Source organism: Scatophagus argus, chromosome 24 (assembly GCF_020382885.2).
Source record: "Scatophagus argus isolate fScaArg1 chromosome 24, fScaArg1.pri, whole genome shotgun sequence".
NCBI lineage: Eukaryota > Metazoa > Chordata > Actinopteri > Scatophagidae > Scatophagus > Scatophagus argus.
In genome coordinates this window covers 6,264,520-6,280,067 of record NC_058516.1, presented here as the reverse complement: position 1 = coordinate 6,280,067, position 15,548 = coordinate 6,264,520, and the positions used below count along the sequence as shown (strand labels likewise).

Sequence of the window (15,548 nt, the reverse complement as noted above, 5' to 3'; positions counted from 1 at the left end):
ACGTTTTATATAATAGGTTGCATAAGTGTGAAAAATCCATCTGGTTGCAGTTTCTTCCCCTCGAGTGTAACCTCAACCGTTAATGTTATTTAACATTTCACACTTTTTCGGTTAATCTTGATTTTTCTCGTTTGATGACGGTAGCCACAACATGTGAGTTACTGATCACACTTCACTTCCATCAACACGGATGTGTGACATTCAGTCACGTATGTCTCTTTTCTTTCCCTCTCTGATGATGTTTGCTCGCACAGCAGTGGTGAGAGTCTTTACAGATGTTTTGTTCGCCAGATACGAATGATCCGTTTGCCTCAGCGGGCCTGATGTTTCTGTGCGCCTTAGTGTGTCCTGCATGTGTGACCGTGTGTATTACTGTGTTTGTGTGTGTGTGTGTGTGCGTGTGGGCTGTCTTTGAGGAAGGAACCCCGCGTCGAGCCGGGTGATTAGGCACGCTGTGCTAGTCACAGGAAATGGAGTAGCTGACGGACAGGCCGAGTGCATTATAGATGAATGCCACGCGTTAGCGGCTCCAAGCCCCCGCCGAATATCTCTCAATTTCCTCTCTGAATGACAAAAGAAGCCACGCACAATTTCCTTGATCCGGAGCATTTGTTTAACGGCGCCCTAGCCATTTAACCCACCCATTCAATAGTCTGTCTAGTAAAAGGAAATTTAGACAGTGTCAATTTATACAGCTCTAAGGAAGATCTGATACCAGCAGGCAGAGGCGACAATGATATGCCTCTGGAATTTAGTAGGAGATTTATGGCGGTTAAGTCTGATTTCTTCTGCGAGCTAAATTTAGAGTCATTATTAAATATACTCTCATGTTCCTGAAGTCTCAACATTTTCATACCACAGTGGAGCCTGTTTCTCAAAGCTGAATTTCCGCTCCACAAAGAGACACTGATTTCAAAGTTTGATGGTCCAAAGCTGCGAAACTTATCACGAGGTCAAAGATCACAGATTACAATGAATATTTGATTTTTTTAAAGATGCTGTCATTTGTCAAATATCCTTATATTGCAGCTCCGAGCTGTCATCTTTACAGCGAACTCTCCCTCCCCCTCACCGTCTTTGAGTTAGTGACAGCTCATCTCTCCCGGTCACTGCTCGCTGTCTAGACTTTGAACTCGCTCTGTTTACTCCCTTATCTGTTGTTGTTGTTGTTGTTGTCGTTGCTTTGCGACAGACTAGTCGTTGTAATGGTAAGCTGCGGCTGAGCTTGAATAGCCTCCTTCAAAGACTTGGATTCAGGCTTGTTGGTTATTTTCAGAGGAAAAGTCTGGTGTGGAGAACAGTTTTTTTTTTGTCTGTCACTCGGGACGGGAGAATTTAGTCGATCTGTTAAAACACTTTTGCTTTTTTTAAATTCATGGTGTGTAGTTTTCACTCAAATAAAGGTTGTGGATAATTTAACCTTTTTCGTTTTGGGTACTTCAGAGGAGAGGATGCATTAGAGACACAGGGAGTGAGTTTTGATTGTGATGTGTGTGTGTTGGTGTGTGTGTGTGTGTGTGTGTCGTTGTGCGTATGACACCAGCTCATGACTAATTTCATAATTAATTGCCTTTTGGAGGACCTAATCACATTATTTGACTCTACAGTAGGTTGTGTGCCAATACAGCGTAGCCCGTGGCTTAGTCACAGTGTGGTGGACTCATTAACAAGGTGGTCCGGAGGTTGTCAAACACACATGCATGAGAATACACACACACACACACACATACATATATATATATATGTACACACTCATAAAACAGTAGCCACATACACAGAACATCCGGTTTGTACGTGCAGCGATTTAGAGGTTAAAAGATGCCCTGTGGTATATTTGATAAGGATTTGAATAACTGGCTGGTTAGATTTCCCCGGTGGTGTGTGAAAACAGGTCTCTCCTGATGAAGTTATCGTTTGCCATGCACCTCCTCCTCCTCCTCCTTTTCCTTCTCCTCCTGAATGGGAGACAGATTTTTATAAAAATACGACATGATGGTTTGTGTTTGAAGGTCTTCATTGTCAGGACAAAGACAAAGAAGGGCACACACACGTTTGTTTGTCTCCTCTCAGACTGCGTGTGTGCATACGAATGTAGATGTCAACATGTGTGCCGGCATCTCTTTTCCACGCGCGCACACACACGGCTTAATTATGACGTTACCAAAATGGGCAGTTTGCTCTGACACCCCGCTTGCAGAATCACACAGCGGACAGACTTAAAAGAGCTCATTAGCTCTCTCTAAAGAGCTGTTTACTGCACATACACACATGCACAGTAATAGGCAGCTCTGTTGATGCAGATGGACGCTGAGTGTAATGAGAATGATTAGGCTTCTCTATGTGGAGGCTGAAGGAGGGAGGGAAAAAAAGTGCTGGCAGACTTGACGCTTCAGAAGGTGGAGAAGATTTCTGTTGGATGTTGTTTCAGCTGAGTGCACGATCTCTAGCTCTCCCTCCCTCTTTTCCCGTCTCTCTGCATCACAAACACACACGCACACACACACACTCGCATCCCTTGCTTTTCAACTCGCACACGCTGCTGCATGTGTCCATCCAAATGCTTTGCAAATCTCCCTCAGGCCTTAAAGAGCCTCGAAAGATTGTGGAGAAAATCAAATAAGGTTATGTGCTGCAAAGCTTCCATCGAGGTGCTGTAATCAGAAGGGAACTAATGAATGGAAAGCTCCTTACGAGACTGTGCATGTAATCAGGTAACCCTGACGAGGGCTGTTACAGTCAAAATGCACTCATTTCAACATTTAAGCTCAGGCAAATTGAGCTCCACAAATGACAGTATGTCTTCATGTTTGAAACATTATAAGGGCCTTGAAAGTTTCTGAAAATTAATGTGTGGCATTTAAAGTCCTCAATAATTTTATGAAAAGCCACAGAAAACACTGTGATGGATATTTGTGTTGATTTTGAGTTGTTGTTTGACAAGGATTTTAAGGGCTATTCAGTGACTTACAGGGTCTGTCAGAGTGAGGAAAGGACTGAATAAGTCCAGCTACCTTGAACATTTTTCCAGTCTGACCCCACCCATCCTGCACCACCACATTAAGTGACTTTGCTTCACTCATTGCCCTTGGTTTACATCACGTTGAGTTAGAGGATACACACTGAACGATTCCAAAGTCAATCGTCCTCCGTCTCTTTCATATGTTTTGGTGAAGGAGCAACGAGTTCAAAGTGCTCAGTTCAAAGCATCTGTCCTCATTTGAATAACGTAGAGTAATCGCTATTACCTTATTTAAATAGTGCAAGTTATCATTTGGCCTTCATTTGCATTGCTGGGGTAATCACTGCGTCTCTACATTAACCTCATTATAGAGGAGATGAAAGCCCTGATGGAGTCTGACACACTCTTTTATATATGTTATCTTTATTAATGATGGAATTAGAAAGATTCATGTTTCTTTAAATGGAGGACATATCAGAGTTTGATGGAGTGTCAAACTATGTGGAGAGGAGAGTGTGTGTGTGTGTGTGGTTCACAAGGCTTGTTTTATTTTGTGTTTTTCTCCAGAGAGTGCCTCCTCTGTCCCTGCTCATCTCCCTCGCCATTCTCCATTGCCACCCTCACTTCTTTTTATTTCAATCTATCTATCCGTCTATTTCTATCAGAGCATCGGCACTTAAGTTGAAGCCTAAACAGGCTCGTTCATTCAGCAGCTTTAATGCTCTCTTCAAAAGCCCGGCTGCATGTCACTGAGGACCCGCATACAAAAATGACCTTGCTGCATTGACAGACTTATTTTTCAACGATTTTGAGATTAAATGTGGGATTATCTGGAACTTTTACATTCACATAAAGCTGAATAACCAGACTGCAGAAACAGATCTGAGTGTTTACGGGTGCGAGGCTAATTCAGCATCCAGCCTGATGATTTTACCCCCAAAAATCTCTGATTGGTATAAATGTGGAAAATAAACCTTATTTTGAATATTCCTCATCGTTCAAAGGCGATAATTTGTTCATATTTGTGTGCTAGCATAGTATTTTATAATGTATGCTATTAGCATTTGTGTTGAAATTGATAAATGGGTGTTCAGTAAATATGGGATTTAATGATAGCCACAATAAATTGTTGCCATTAATTGCTTCATAGTTAAGCTGGGCTGTCAGCCAGTGGAAGGATCAGCCTGTGCATCTGCAAATGTCCAACACTAGACGTTAGCGAAAAGACGTCGAGTAACTGAAGCTCCTGAATCAGATGGGGGGTGGACTGTGGATTAGCTGGAGGAGACGTATAGTGATGGCTGAAGACATGGCTGAATCTGGCTTTAGTATCACATGTCTTCCACTTTCTCCTCAGCTCTGTTATCTGTTAATGCTGAAGAGCTCGTGTAGAGATAATAAAGATGTCTTGTGCCAAGCCAGCATTTCGACTGGTTTCAGATCAGACCTATACAGAACACAATCCTGAGAACAAAACAACTTCTAAAGGCTGTTAAAAGGTTTTATTTACACTGCTTCCATGACATGGTTCAGCAGCTCAAAACTGATATTATTTGTTAATTATTATTAATTTTTGCCTATCTGAATGTGTGCAAGACTCCAAAAGGAATCCGACCAGGTTCACCTCCTGGGTCCCCTTTGTCTCGACTGCAGTGACCATCTATGGTATTTAATTTTCACCCGTTTGAAAAAGGGATTGATGTTCTGCTAACCACTTCAGCAGCACACCGTTAAGCTGTCACCTACATCTCCTCCAGCACAACAGAGTGCTTTGTGCATGCAGACCTGCTGTTGAAAACTGATTCATCCGGCAAGTAAACAATATGGGGGGGGGTGACATTTTCTGGTACGATCTATGTCATAATTAGAGGCATACATTTGACACAATATTTACAGTGATCATAACTACACATTATAAAAATTAATAGTAATAAAATAGAATATACCCCCCCCCCCCCAGCTTGAATGGACAGGACATGTCTGACATGTACAATGTATTACCAATATTAAAAGGTACATAACAACAACAATACAGTGGTGTATACAAAGCAGGCTGCTGTTGTGTTTGGCATAAAGCCCAATTTTCTCTTATTTTGCCCAGTTTTCTCAACTTTGTAATTTCTCCTTGAAATACTGCCCTTTTATAATGCTGCCTCCACTTAATATTCTCTATATTAAAGGAGCCTCCCAGCTAATACAAAACTTTCCCCCGCTCAGCTCTTTGTCTGAGGCGTTCTCTGCTCACTACACTGGGAGGGTGACAGGCTTGCCAGCCCCTGCTAGACTCCCCTCGGCTAAAATGTTGTAAATTAACACAATTAGCAGATCGCCATTCTGCTAATTAGCCACTGGCGTCTGCCGAGAGATGGCTTGAGAGGAGAATCAGAGAAGAAATAGGAGTCTGGGGTTCCCCCCCCCCCCCCCCCCCCCCCCTCCCCTCTCTGTGTTGTTACCAAACAAGCACAAGGCCTCAGAAAAGAGAGCAAGAGAGTGTGAACGTGTATGCGTTTGTGCTTGTGTGCTTCTTCTTCTTTTTTTGTGCATGTTTGTATTTGCAGTAGCATAAATGGATGGGAGGAAGGGAACATTTGCTTGTCTGTGAATGGATTTTATTGTGCATGCCTGCTTTACTCAGAAGAGCACAAAAACACACATAAACCATTTCTGAAGCACGCATTGCTCACCAGACCCCCAACTGTGGATTGCTACATGCAACCCCTGCCAGTCAATAAGTCAGAGGAAGCAGCCTAAATGACACCGATATTATCCTTTATTTGTGTGCACTAAGTCAAATCAAACGGGGTTCAATCTGCTGTGCGGCTGCTGTGATTACGCCCCGTCCAGCCTTTGATAGCGCCACGGCTTTGATAGTGAGACAACGATGGAGTCGCTGTGTGACTGTCAGTGTTTGCAGATGGCATTGGCTGGGATTAAAGGAAACAGTGGCTCTCCAGCCTCCTGAGGCAATAAAGGGGAGAGCCAGGTGAGTGTGTCTGAGATGAGATGGAGTAAGGAGGGAGGGAGGGGAGGAGGTGAAGCAGGCACAGAGGGAGTAAATAAGAGGAGGGGTGGCTGCGAAGAAAGAGCAGAAAGGGAATGAAAAGGAGAGATATATATCGAAATAGATGGAGTCAGAATAAAAGGAGGTGAGGAGAAATAAAGAAGGATCTAGCAGGAGGGGTGGTGGAAAATGGACGACAAAAAAAAGCAAAGAGGAAAGACTGCGAGGAAAGACAAGGCGGCAGGGAGGCATAAAGAAGAGAGGCAGACAGAAAGGTAAAGAGAACGGCAGAGAGAGAGGTCAAGGTGGAGCTGTGCAGACAGGAACTAAGCTTGAGACACAATGTGTTGTAATTCATTGCTCGCTACAGCTACTGTGTGCGTGCTTGTGTTTGTCCGTCTGGGTCAGTGGATGTGTGTGTTTGTGTGTGTGTGTGTGTGTGTGTGTGTGTGCACGTCAGCACGCCTGAGTGCAGGCATAGATAGTTTTTTTTTTTTTTTGCTTTTTTTTTTTTTTAAATGCCTATGTGCCTGAGCAAAGGTTTGTGTGTGTGTTCGATGAAAGCACCATGAGCAGAGGGGGGTAGATGTGTATGGGTGTGTATGTGTGTTGCTTTGTGGCACTCGGCGAGGCGCATTTTCAAACCCATCTCCAGCCACCTCAGATGAGCCGGGGATTATAGAGTGACCCTCAATGCCTCTGTCTTATTGGTCTGGCCGGGGTGCATTAGGCTGCCGTAACCAGCCATCCCACCATCCCTCTGTACCACACTATACCTGCAGGCACACACTCCTGTCGTTTCTATGATCTGTGGAAATTAACATTTCATGTTTAGTCGGACTCAAAACCCTCTCTTGATATGTATCAGGAAGAGAAATAGATTCAAAAAAGGTGCCACACCCAAACAGCTGCCAGGAGAATGTCACCTTTTTAATTGATCACCCTCTATTCCAGGCAATGTGAAGGTGTTGTCATTTTAATCACTGCTAAAATTATTTCAGCATGTCAGTATGCTCACATATGTTGTCTCTCTCTCTTTTCTTCAGGCTTAAAGATGCAGTGGACCCCAGAGCACAGCCAGTGGGCCGAACAGCATTTCGACATCTCCTCCACTACGCGCTCGCCAGCCCACAAGGCTGAGGCCTACCGGGCCGTACCTGGCCACCTGCAGCGCTCAGCCACTTACCAGTACGCCTGGGCCAATGACGACATCTCAGCTCTGACGGCCTCCAACCTACTCAAGAAGTATGCTGAGAAGTATTCCGGCATTCTGGAGATGCCAGGCACCTATTCTGAGGCCCCCGGGATCCCAGGGGTGATGAACGGCCGGAAAGGTGAATCAGAACCCTGGCAGGATGGCGTCTATCCCATGAGCTGCATCCCAGAGGGGGTTTCTGTCAGAAAGGGAGGGGTAGCTGCAGCTTCAGAGGTAGTATCTGGCATGTGCAGCTCCCCAGGTCTTGCCTCCAGCACCCTGAGTGAGCCCAGCTACTCCAGCAGCAGCTGTGGGAGCCACTCTGCCACCGCCCTCCACTCCTCCTCCATGCCCTCTCAGGAATACGGCCCTGCATACAGCAGCTCCTATCTGCACAGTAGTTACAGCTCCCAGTCTGCCCCCGCCCCAGCACTCCCTTCACCACTGCACAGCTCTGGGCTCCTGCAGCCGCCACCTCCACCGCCCTCCCACCCCACTTTAGTCCCAGCTTACAACGGAGGCTCCCCCAACTTGTCTAGTTATAATTACCCCCCAGCAGGCTACCCAGCTCAGAGCTCAGTTGGGCCAGGATACAGCCCTGGGGGAGCACCCCCTCCTTCTTCATACCTTCCCTCAGGCATCGCTGCACCTACACCCCTTCCCCCCTCTTCTTCTTTACCTGGATACCCATACCAGAGCCACAACCTGACCCCAATTGCCCCCACTCCTCTAAACAGTAGCTCCTCCAACTCACTGAAGAGGAAAGCCTTCTACATGACAGGCCAAGGAGAGATAGACTCCGCTTATGGTAACTTTGGCTATGGCCAGGCTCGGAGCTCGGCTGAGAGCCCCATGTACAGAATAACAGACAGCAGTAATGCAAACGGAGGCTCCAGCAACAATGGTGGTGGTGGTGGATTTGACAGAAGTGCTGAAAAGTCATCTTTACCTTTTAATCCTCAGAAGCAGTCCGCAATGTCCTCAGAGCAGCAGCAGAGGAAGTATAGCAGCCAGGCAACAGGTGGACCACTGACTCCACCATCCTATGTGTCCTCCACCCTGGGGGGTTCCCGCTCAGCAGATTCCCTTGTCAGCTTCACCTCCCCTTCCCTCAGTGAGCAAGGTGCTGATGATCACCGTCTACACCTCTCTCACTCAGCGCCAGGGCCTACCTCCTCCTCATCCACTTCCTCCTCCCGGCCTGCCGAAGAGCAGCTAAAAACTAGTGACCCTCACCTCCTTGACATGGTTACCTCTGAAATCGTTCAGCAAGGGCCCCCGGTGGATTGGAGTGACATTGCAGGACTAGAAATGGCCAAGGCGACCCTGAAGGAGGAGGTCCTGTGGCCCATTCTGCGGCCAGACATGTTCAGCAGTTTGGGACCAGCCCCACGTTGTGTGCTGCTGTTTGGTCCGAGAGGCAGTGGCAGGACGTTGCTGGGTCGCTGCCTGGCCAGCCAGCTGGGTGCACCATTTCTCCAGCTCAGTGGTTCAACATTGGCCACAAAGTGGCTGGCAGATGGAGAAAAAATTATCCGAGCGTCCTTCCTGGTGGCACGCTGCCGGCAGCCCTCAGTACTGTTCATTAGCGAGGTGGACATGTTGCTGTCAGCCCATATCAGTGAAGAGAGTCCCATCAATCGCCTGAAAGGAGAGCTACTAGCCCAGTTGGACTCGCTTCTCTTGGGCTCAGGCGAGGACGGAGGCAACCAAGTGTTGGTGGTTTGCTCCACAAGCAGACCCCAGGACATGGACGAAGGGCTGCGCAGGTACTTTGCTAGGAGGGTCCTCGTACCCTTGCCAGACAGCACAGCCCGACACCAGATCGTGAACCAGCTCTTGGCTCAATCTCAGCACAAATACTGCTTGAGCGAGGAGGATCTGGCGCTGTTGGTCCAGCGTACGGAGGGTTTCTCTGGACTGGACCTGGCCAGACTCTGCCAGGAGGCTCTCGTTGGTCTGTTACATGTCTCTGCACAGGGCATGGACATGACGGGTATGATGCCCAGAGGACAGGTCAGACCCCTCACCTACCAGGACTTGGAGAGTGTCTTTTGTAAATTCCAAGCCAGTATATCGCAGAAAGAGATTGACACGTACACTGAGTGGAACAAAATGTTCGGCTGCAGCCAGTGAAAATATAAATTCCGCCCTTGAGAAAAAGAGGCATCCACAGTTCCTCCCCTCAGGGCAGAAGCATTGTGCTGGAGGGAAAGGCACACAGAAGGCCAACACAAGCCCACTGAGTTCTCACAAGCAGGGTTTAGATGCACCAAGAGACCTGGTTTGATGAGACAACTGGCAGTTTTGCAGTTAATGAGCAAGAGCTTTCATTTGAATCCTTGACACTCCAGAAAGCCAGGCATTGTTTACACATTGCGAGCAAGTTGGCTTCAGAAGAGACGCCACAGTGTCTGTGTATATACCTTTATGTTCTTGTTCTTGAGATTTAGTTGGCTATCCAAGTGCCTGAAGTGGTGCTTTCTGATTTTCTTTCTTTTTTTTATTTGCCTCACAATCTACATTCATGGCATGAGCTGATGATTATTAAGAGCTTTAAAACTTCAGCACTGAGTCTGAATAACAGAGATTGACAGTTGCCATTGGTGGTGGTCAGTCATTCTTTATTGTCTTGCTAAGAGCATTAATCCATCAGGGTGGCAGTAGTCTGGGCCCTGTCTCACACTCATAACTTGTGATCCTGTGTCTGCAAAACAAACAAACCTAACAAACAAAACTCAGGAAAGCGTTTGTGAATTGTACAGTACCTCAAAATGTTTTGACGAAAAGCACTAAGATTTGACAGAAGAATCCAAGGTGTTTTGGCGATTTAGTGAAGCAGTGTTAGATGTACCTTGACTGGCTAAGATAAATAGCAAAGAGGTGACAATGAATGTACTAGATATGTTCTGGAATTATGGAACATTATCAATAGTGAGAGTAAAAACTTTATTTTTTTTTCCTCACAGCAGGTGCTGTATTAGTTACCTGTTTCTACTTGACCAATCCTGAAGCTTATTTCCATCGCTCTTAAAACATTTAAAACCATGTTGCCCAGCTTTTTTCATTTTGGGGCTTAAGAGACGGGCAGGTTTTGGGGTGGTGGGAGTTGTATATTTATTAAAACAACCATAATCAACGTTGTTTATATCGTGTTATTCCGGCTGTATGGCCAGGCTGCATGGAGGCTCCATCAGTTTGTCAGCTAACTTCTGCGCAAAATATTCAAAAGTCATTTTTGTCTCGTTTTCTCTGACAAACCTGATGCTAAAAACACGTCTAATGAATTTAAAGGCACTGTTTGACATTTTGGGAAATATACTTACTCGCTTTCTCTCCCAGAGCTCTATGGGAATATCAGGCTCTTGCCAGTAGCCAGTTACCTTAACTTGACCGCTAACCTGGCTTTCAGAAGGCCAAAAAAATATCATGGAACGGGCTGCTGCGGAAAGAAAGCAAGAAAATAAATAAGTGTATTTCCTAAAATATGACGGTATTCCTTTAAATGGTATTGATATCAAAGACATTTTATTGTATATCTTTGTGTGGGTCTTGATCTGAACGTTTGACTTGATGTCATTTGGTATGCCGTTGATTTCAGCCAGAAATGCTGTATTGGCTATCAGCTCATCTGTTGTATTCAAGGAAAATCAGTTTTTATAACCTTAAACTACGATCAAGGGAAGATGACAGATAACCTCCTAGTTTTAAAGTTGGATTTGATGGGTATCTTGGAACTATGGATTCTGCAAAGTTGCCTTGACACTCACACTGTTACTGTGTTTAAACAGGATTAGCTGTGGAATGGGAGGCCGCTGTTGTAATTTGAATTACACAAGGTCATTCATCCAGCACATAACATGCCTATAATTTAGTATGAAAAGTAGAAAATCAAGAGTAAATTACTGCATTTTTCCTGGAGGTCAAAGGCCATTTGATAATAGAAATTCTTACTGATTGACATCTCTATAATGCTATACATATTATTATTGCAGTTGCCGTGTTGTTATCCAACCAGGAGGCATATACGTAGTTACAAAAACTCTAAAGATGCCATTTTAATCAACACACAGTCAGAAAACTGATTTTAATGGAAGCTGTTTGATCCAAAATGACCGCCCCAAACTAACTACTTTAAACCCGTTTTTTAATCATCTCTAAACGTATTGTCAGTTTTATTTTTCACTCTATGTACACAGATGGCACTAAGCACGTGATCTAAATGCATTTGGATACATACTTCAGTGGACTGAAAAGCTTTGTAACGTGAGTGGGGGGATTTTGGCACAAGTCTTAATGTCCTCCCTATGTGTTGCCCATTGTACTGCATTGGAATGTACTTTTGTCTCCTCCTCGTCACTGTGTAAGACGCTGTCCTTAAGCTCTGCTATTGTGACATGGGAGCACTTCAGATAGTTTAATGTACGTGCACTAAAGCATTTTGTGTGTGATATCGTTTGTTGAAATGTATCAACGCCACTGGCAGCGCTTGATTTATTTTGTTTTGTCTTGTCTGATATTTATCCTGAAGGACATTTCATTTATCTGAACCGACGATCGCTCTTTTTTATTGTACACCCTGCTGTTTTTTTTTGGGTTTTATTCAATGTTTTATCATATTAGTGTTGAAGCAGGATACATGCTGCATGTGCAGGCCTGCTCTGTGTTGCTATCTCTGGTCCAGGCACCATCAGTGCAGCACCTGATGTGGGGGGGGGGGACACTGCTGAGCGTCAGCAGAATTGACGGAAAGGAAAGACAGCCAGGCAGCGTGGCGGCAACACAAGGGGAAAGCAGAGTGGTCCGTCAGAAAACCACCCTCAAAACAATCTGTACCAGAATTCCTTCTGTCAGCAAATCCTCCGGAGAGAGAGTCCCTTTAGACAGAAAAACCTACTAATGCACTTCAGAGCACACATCAACAGCACAGGCGTCCTCTCTCCACAGCCGACGAACAAACGACTGGAAACACACCGGTCAATGCTACGCTTGTTTGTTTGTTGTGTTTTGTGGTCCTTCTTTTGTGTCTTGACCTTTTTCTACATGGTGATTAAATCTAGCTTTTTCTTTTCTTTTTTTTTTTTTTTGGAAACCTTTCTTTAAACTGATGCTCAAGTTCTTCTTTAAAGCATTTCTACCTCATGGCTACAAAACACACACACACACACGCGTGATATTTGATTTACATCTTTCCAAATGTGAGACATTTGTGAAAAATGCATTGAAAAATTTAAAAAAAGCAGAAAAAAAGAGTAAAGTGGAGAGAATAACACCATGAAGTTTTGCGCAGTCTACCTCAGACGACTGTACTTAAAACATTTAGCTGATGGTGCAACCGCAGGCTGCAGCATAGCCGAGTGTGTGAGAGTGTGTGAGTGTGTGTGTGTGTGTGTGTGTGTCTCCCCGTCACTGTCAGATCCAAGCTATAGGCATAACACACACACACTCACGCACACACACATGCACACACACACCTGATAACACTGACGTCAAAAACACACTCACAAGCGATTTGTGAGGAAAGAACAGTTGGGGTCGACCTGAAGGTGACCTGGAAATGTATAATCCAATACATTTGCTTTAATCTTTTGTGAACTACTGTGGTTGTGCGCGTGTGAATGTGTATATACGTGGGCACACTCTTCTTTTTTTTTTTATTTAGTGTGTTGAATTTTATAAATTGTTAGTATATATAACACACTTGCACAACTTTAAACCAGAGTGTAACGTGTTTCTGTTGTACATACCTATACATACAATACAAAATGCACCACTTGTTTATATGTGTGAATATGTTGCCATACTTGCAGTCAACTTAAATGTATTTTCATGTAATCTTAGGTACAAGCAGCAACAAACGGTTCATTAAAGACATTTTCTTGGGAGATTATATCTTGTACATCTCTTCTTTTTTTTTCATGTCACTGGTCACATCAAGGCTCAGAGGGCTGAGTGAAATAACAGGATTTATTTATCAGTAGAAGGTAAAATATATTTATTGTCCTGCCAAAAAATACCCCAGCTGAAAAATCGCCTTAATGAGCCTTGAGTTAGTCACCCTTGTGTGCAATTATAAAATCATCGGTGTTGCGCAGGAAGCCAGCGCTGTCGCTTCTCTCATTAAAATGTAACAATTCATTTCTCTTGCTGTGGTACGAGTGGCAAGACCAAAACATTACAGCATTAATTATCTTTCTCCATCGCAAAGAATTTGGATTACATGAGTACTCTTAATGAAAATGATGTGCGTTTGCCCACTACGTTTCCAAGGTATCATTATATAGCTGGTGGTGAGGTGTGGGAAGCTGCTGTATAGCCTCTATAATTATCTGTGAAAACTCAAACGCTGCACAAGAGGTTAGAGTGCATCGAGGGCTGCTGTTTTCTTTATTTTTCCACTTTGAAACATCCTATAGCCATGATGAGAATTTATGACAACTTTTTTTTTTTTTCTCAGATATAAAGCTTGTAAATGTGGAGTTTTCTTCCAAATCTTGAGCCTGGAAGACCACCAGCAAGAAGACACTTGATTATTTCACTCAACTTTTTATTTATTTATTTTGTTTTTGTTTTTGTTTTTTTTATTGTTGTTGTTGTTGTTTTTTCCTCTGAGCTTCATAAATACTGTAGCAGCAAGCCTGTCTGTAAATAACCTGTATTCACAGAGCTGCAGTTGGTCTCGGCTCAACTCAGCAGGGGGAGGCATACAGGAAATACTATCGACAAACTGACCTGCAAGTTTTCGTCTGAATCAGGGAGCAGCAGGCAGACTTTCAAGGAAAGTGTTTTCTCAGTTTTATGTTATTTTTACATGCTTTCCAACAGTGTAGAGAAGGAGAACAGTGTGTGTTATGAGGTCTGTATGAGGCCATGCACATGTGTGTGCACCCTGAGGTTATCTGCCACAGCACTATCGCGTCCTCTTCTCTTTAAAGGGTCCGTAAGCTTTGCCTCACACTTCTGCTCACTCTTTGCACGACAATTAAAATATGCAAAGTGACCATTTTCCTTAAGTAGTCTTAAATGTGCAATCCATTCAAATATGAGAGGAAATTGCCCACAGCTCGCACAAAAAAAAACCAGAGGTGGTTGAACAGGGGGGTAAAGAAGGAATAAATTATGCAAATAACACAAAGGACTTTACCACTTGAAAGCCTAATTTTCCTATAATCAGCACACTGTCGCCTAATATTTTTTTCCCACCTCTTATTAAAAGTGACTGTTCTTTTGCCGTTCGTCAGATGGCTCTATCTGTCACTGGTCTGTGAAATGACTGCAGCCTGCCAGACTAAATGCTAAAGCATTTTGCTGGAGCTTTTAGATGATGGTTACATTCCCACACAAGTAATTATGCGTTGCAGAGTCCAGAAATAAGGTTTAATTATACAGTAATCGTCTGTGATGGACACTAGGAAGTGGTGAGTACCGCCAGACTGCAATCCATCAATGACAAACCTCTGGCCAGTTTTAATTCCTCCTCATTTGCATCCTAACCTCCACACCAAGTTGCGCAAACGCTGTTAAATGTTAATAGGACCTGTCTCGGCACTCAAAATGAATGCTTAAGCCATTTTTAAGCCCCCCACCCCATAGCACCACTCACTCTCGTTTCATCTCCTGTCCTCTCTTTATCTTACCTTCCTCCATAACACACTCCCTTTATTTCTTTCCACAGCCAGCATCTTCGTGCCATTCTCTCCTTTCCTGTCATCCTTCCTCCACTCTTTCACTCGGCCCCTCCCCTCCCTCCTCTCCCCTCCCGCCTCTCAGGCCTCGCTGTGGAGGAGGCACAGAGCGGTCACTGATGCACTAATTGGGAGCAACACTTACAGTTTTATCTCCCCCCACCACTAATAGCGGTCTGCACTGAAGCAACTCACCTCAGGATGAGGAATGGATGGATGGGTTTGGAGGTGGGAGGTGGTGGTGGGTGGAGGTGGGTAGGGGGAGGGTGGCTGGTCGAGGCCTTGGATGAGAAATTCCTCCATGCAGACTGCGGCGCAGACTCAGTGTGAGATTGGACCCTCAAGCCATCATGGTTAATCCATATCCCGCAGGACCTCGGACTCAATTCCCTGCTTCATTAATTGAAAACGATGGCCTTTTTTTTGGTGTGAGCGAATAAAACAAGGAGCCATTTACGGAAAAAAAAGCATTTTGTCTGGTTTTGTTCCTGAAGTAGCTGCAATCTCATTATGCCTCTGTGCTGCATTTCAAAATGTGCTATCATCTTTGTCTTGATTGTCTCCCAGCGTCGGGAGAGATAAATACACACGCCGCTTTGCTGTGCTGATGCCAGGACTGTTTTTCAGTGAATCATTTGAAGTCTTATCAGCCTTTATGGAAATAAAGCCTTTGCCTAATAAACTGTTCCACAGGCTTCAGGAGAGTAG

At 44.5% G+C, this 15,548-nt stretch overlaps 1 protein-coding gene across 2 annotated transcripts in view; it reads left to right on the top strand.

Moving 5' to 3' along the window:
* Positions 1–12,386, top strand: part of LOC124055387 (fidgetin-like) — a 33,459-nt gene extending 21,073 nt beyond the window's left edge. For both annotated transcript variants that reach the window (XM_046382184.1, XM_046382185.1), the window contains exon 3: positions 7,007–12,386. In XM_046382184.1, coding sequence (XP_046238140.1) covers positions 7,007–9,291 — 2,285 coding nt within the window. In that variant the 3' untranslated portion in view covers positions 9,292–12,386. The remainder of the gene's footprint in view (positions 1–7,006) is intronic.
* Positions 12,387–15,548: the final 3,162 nt, after the last annotated feature.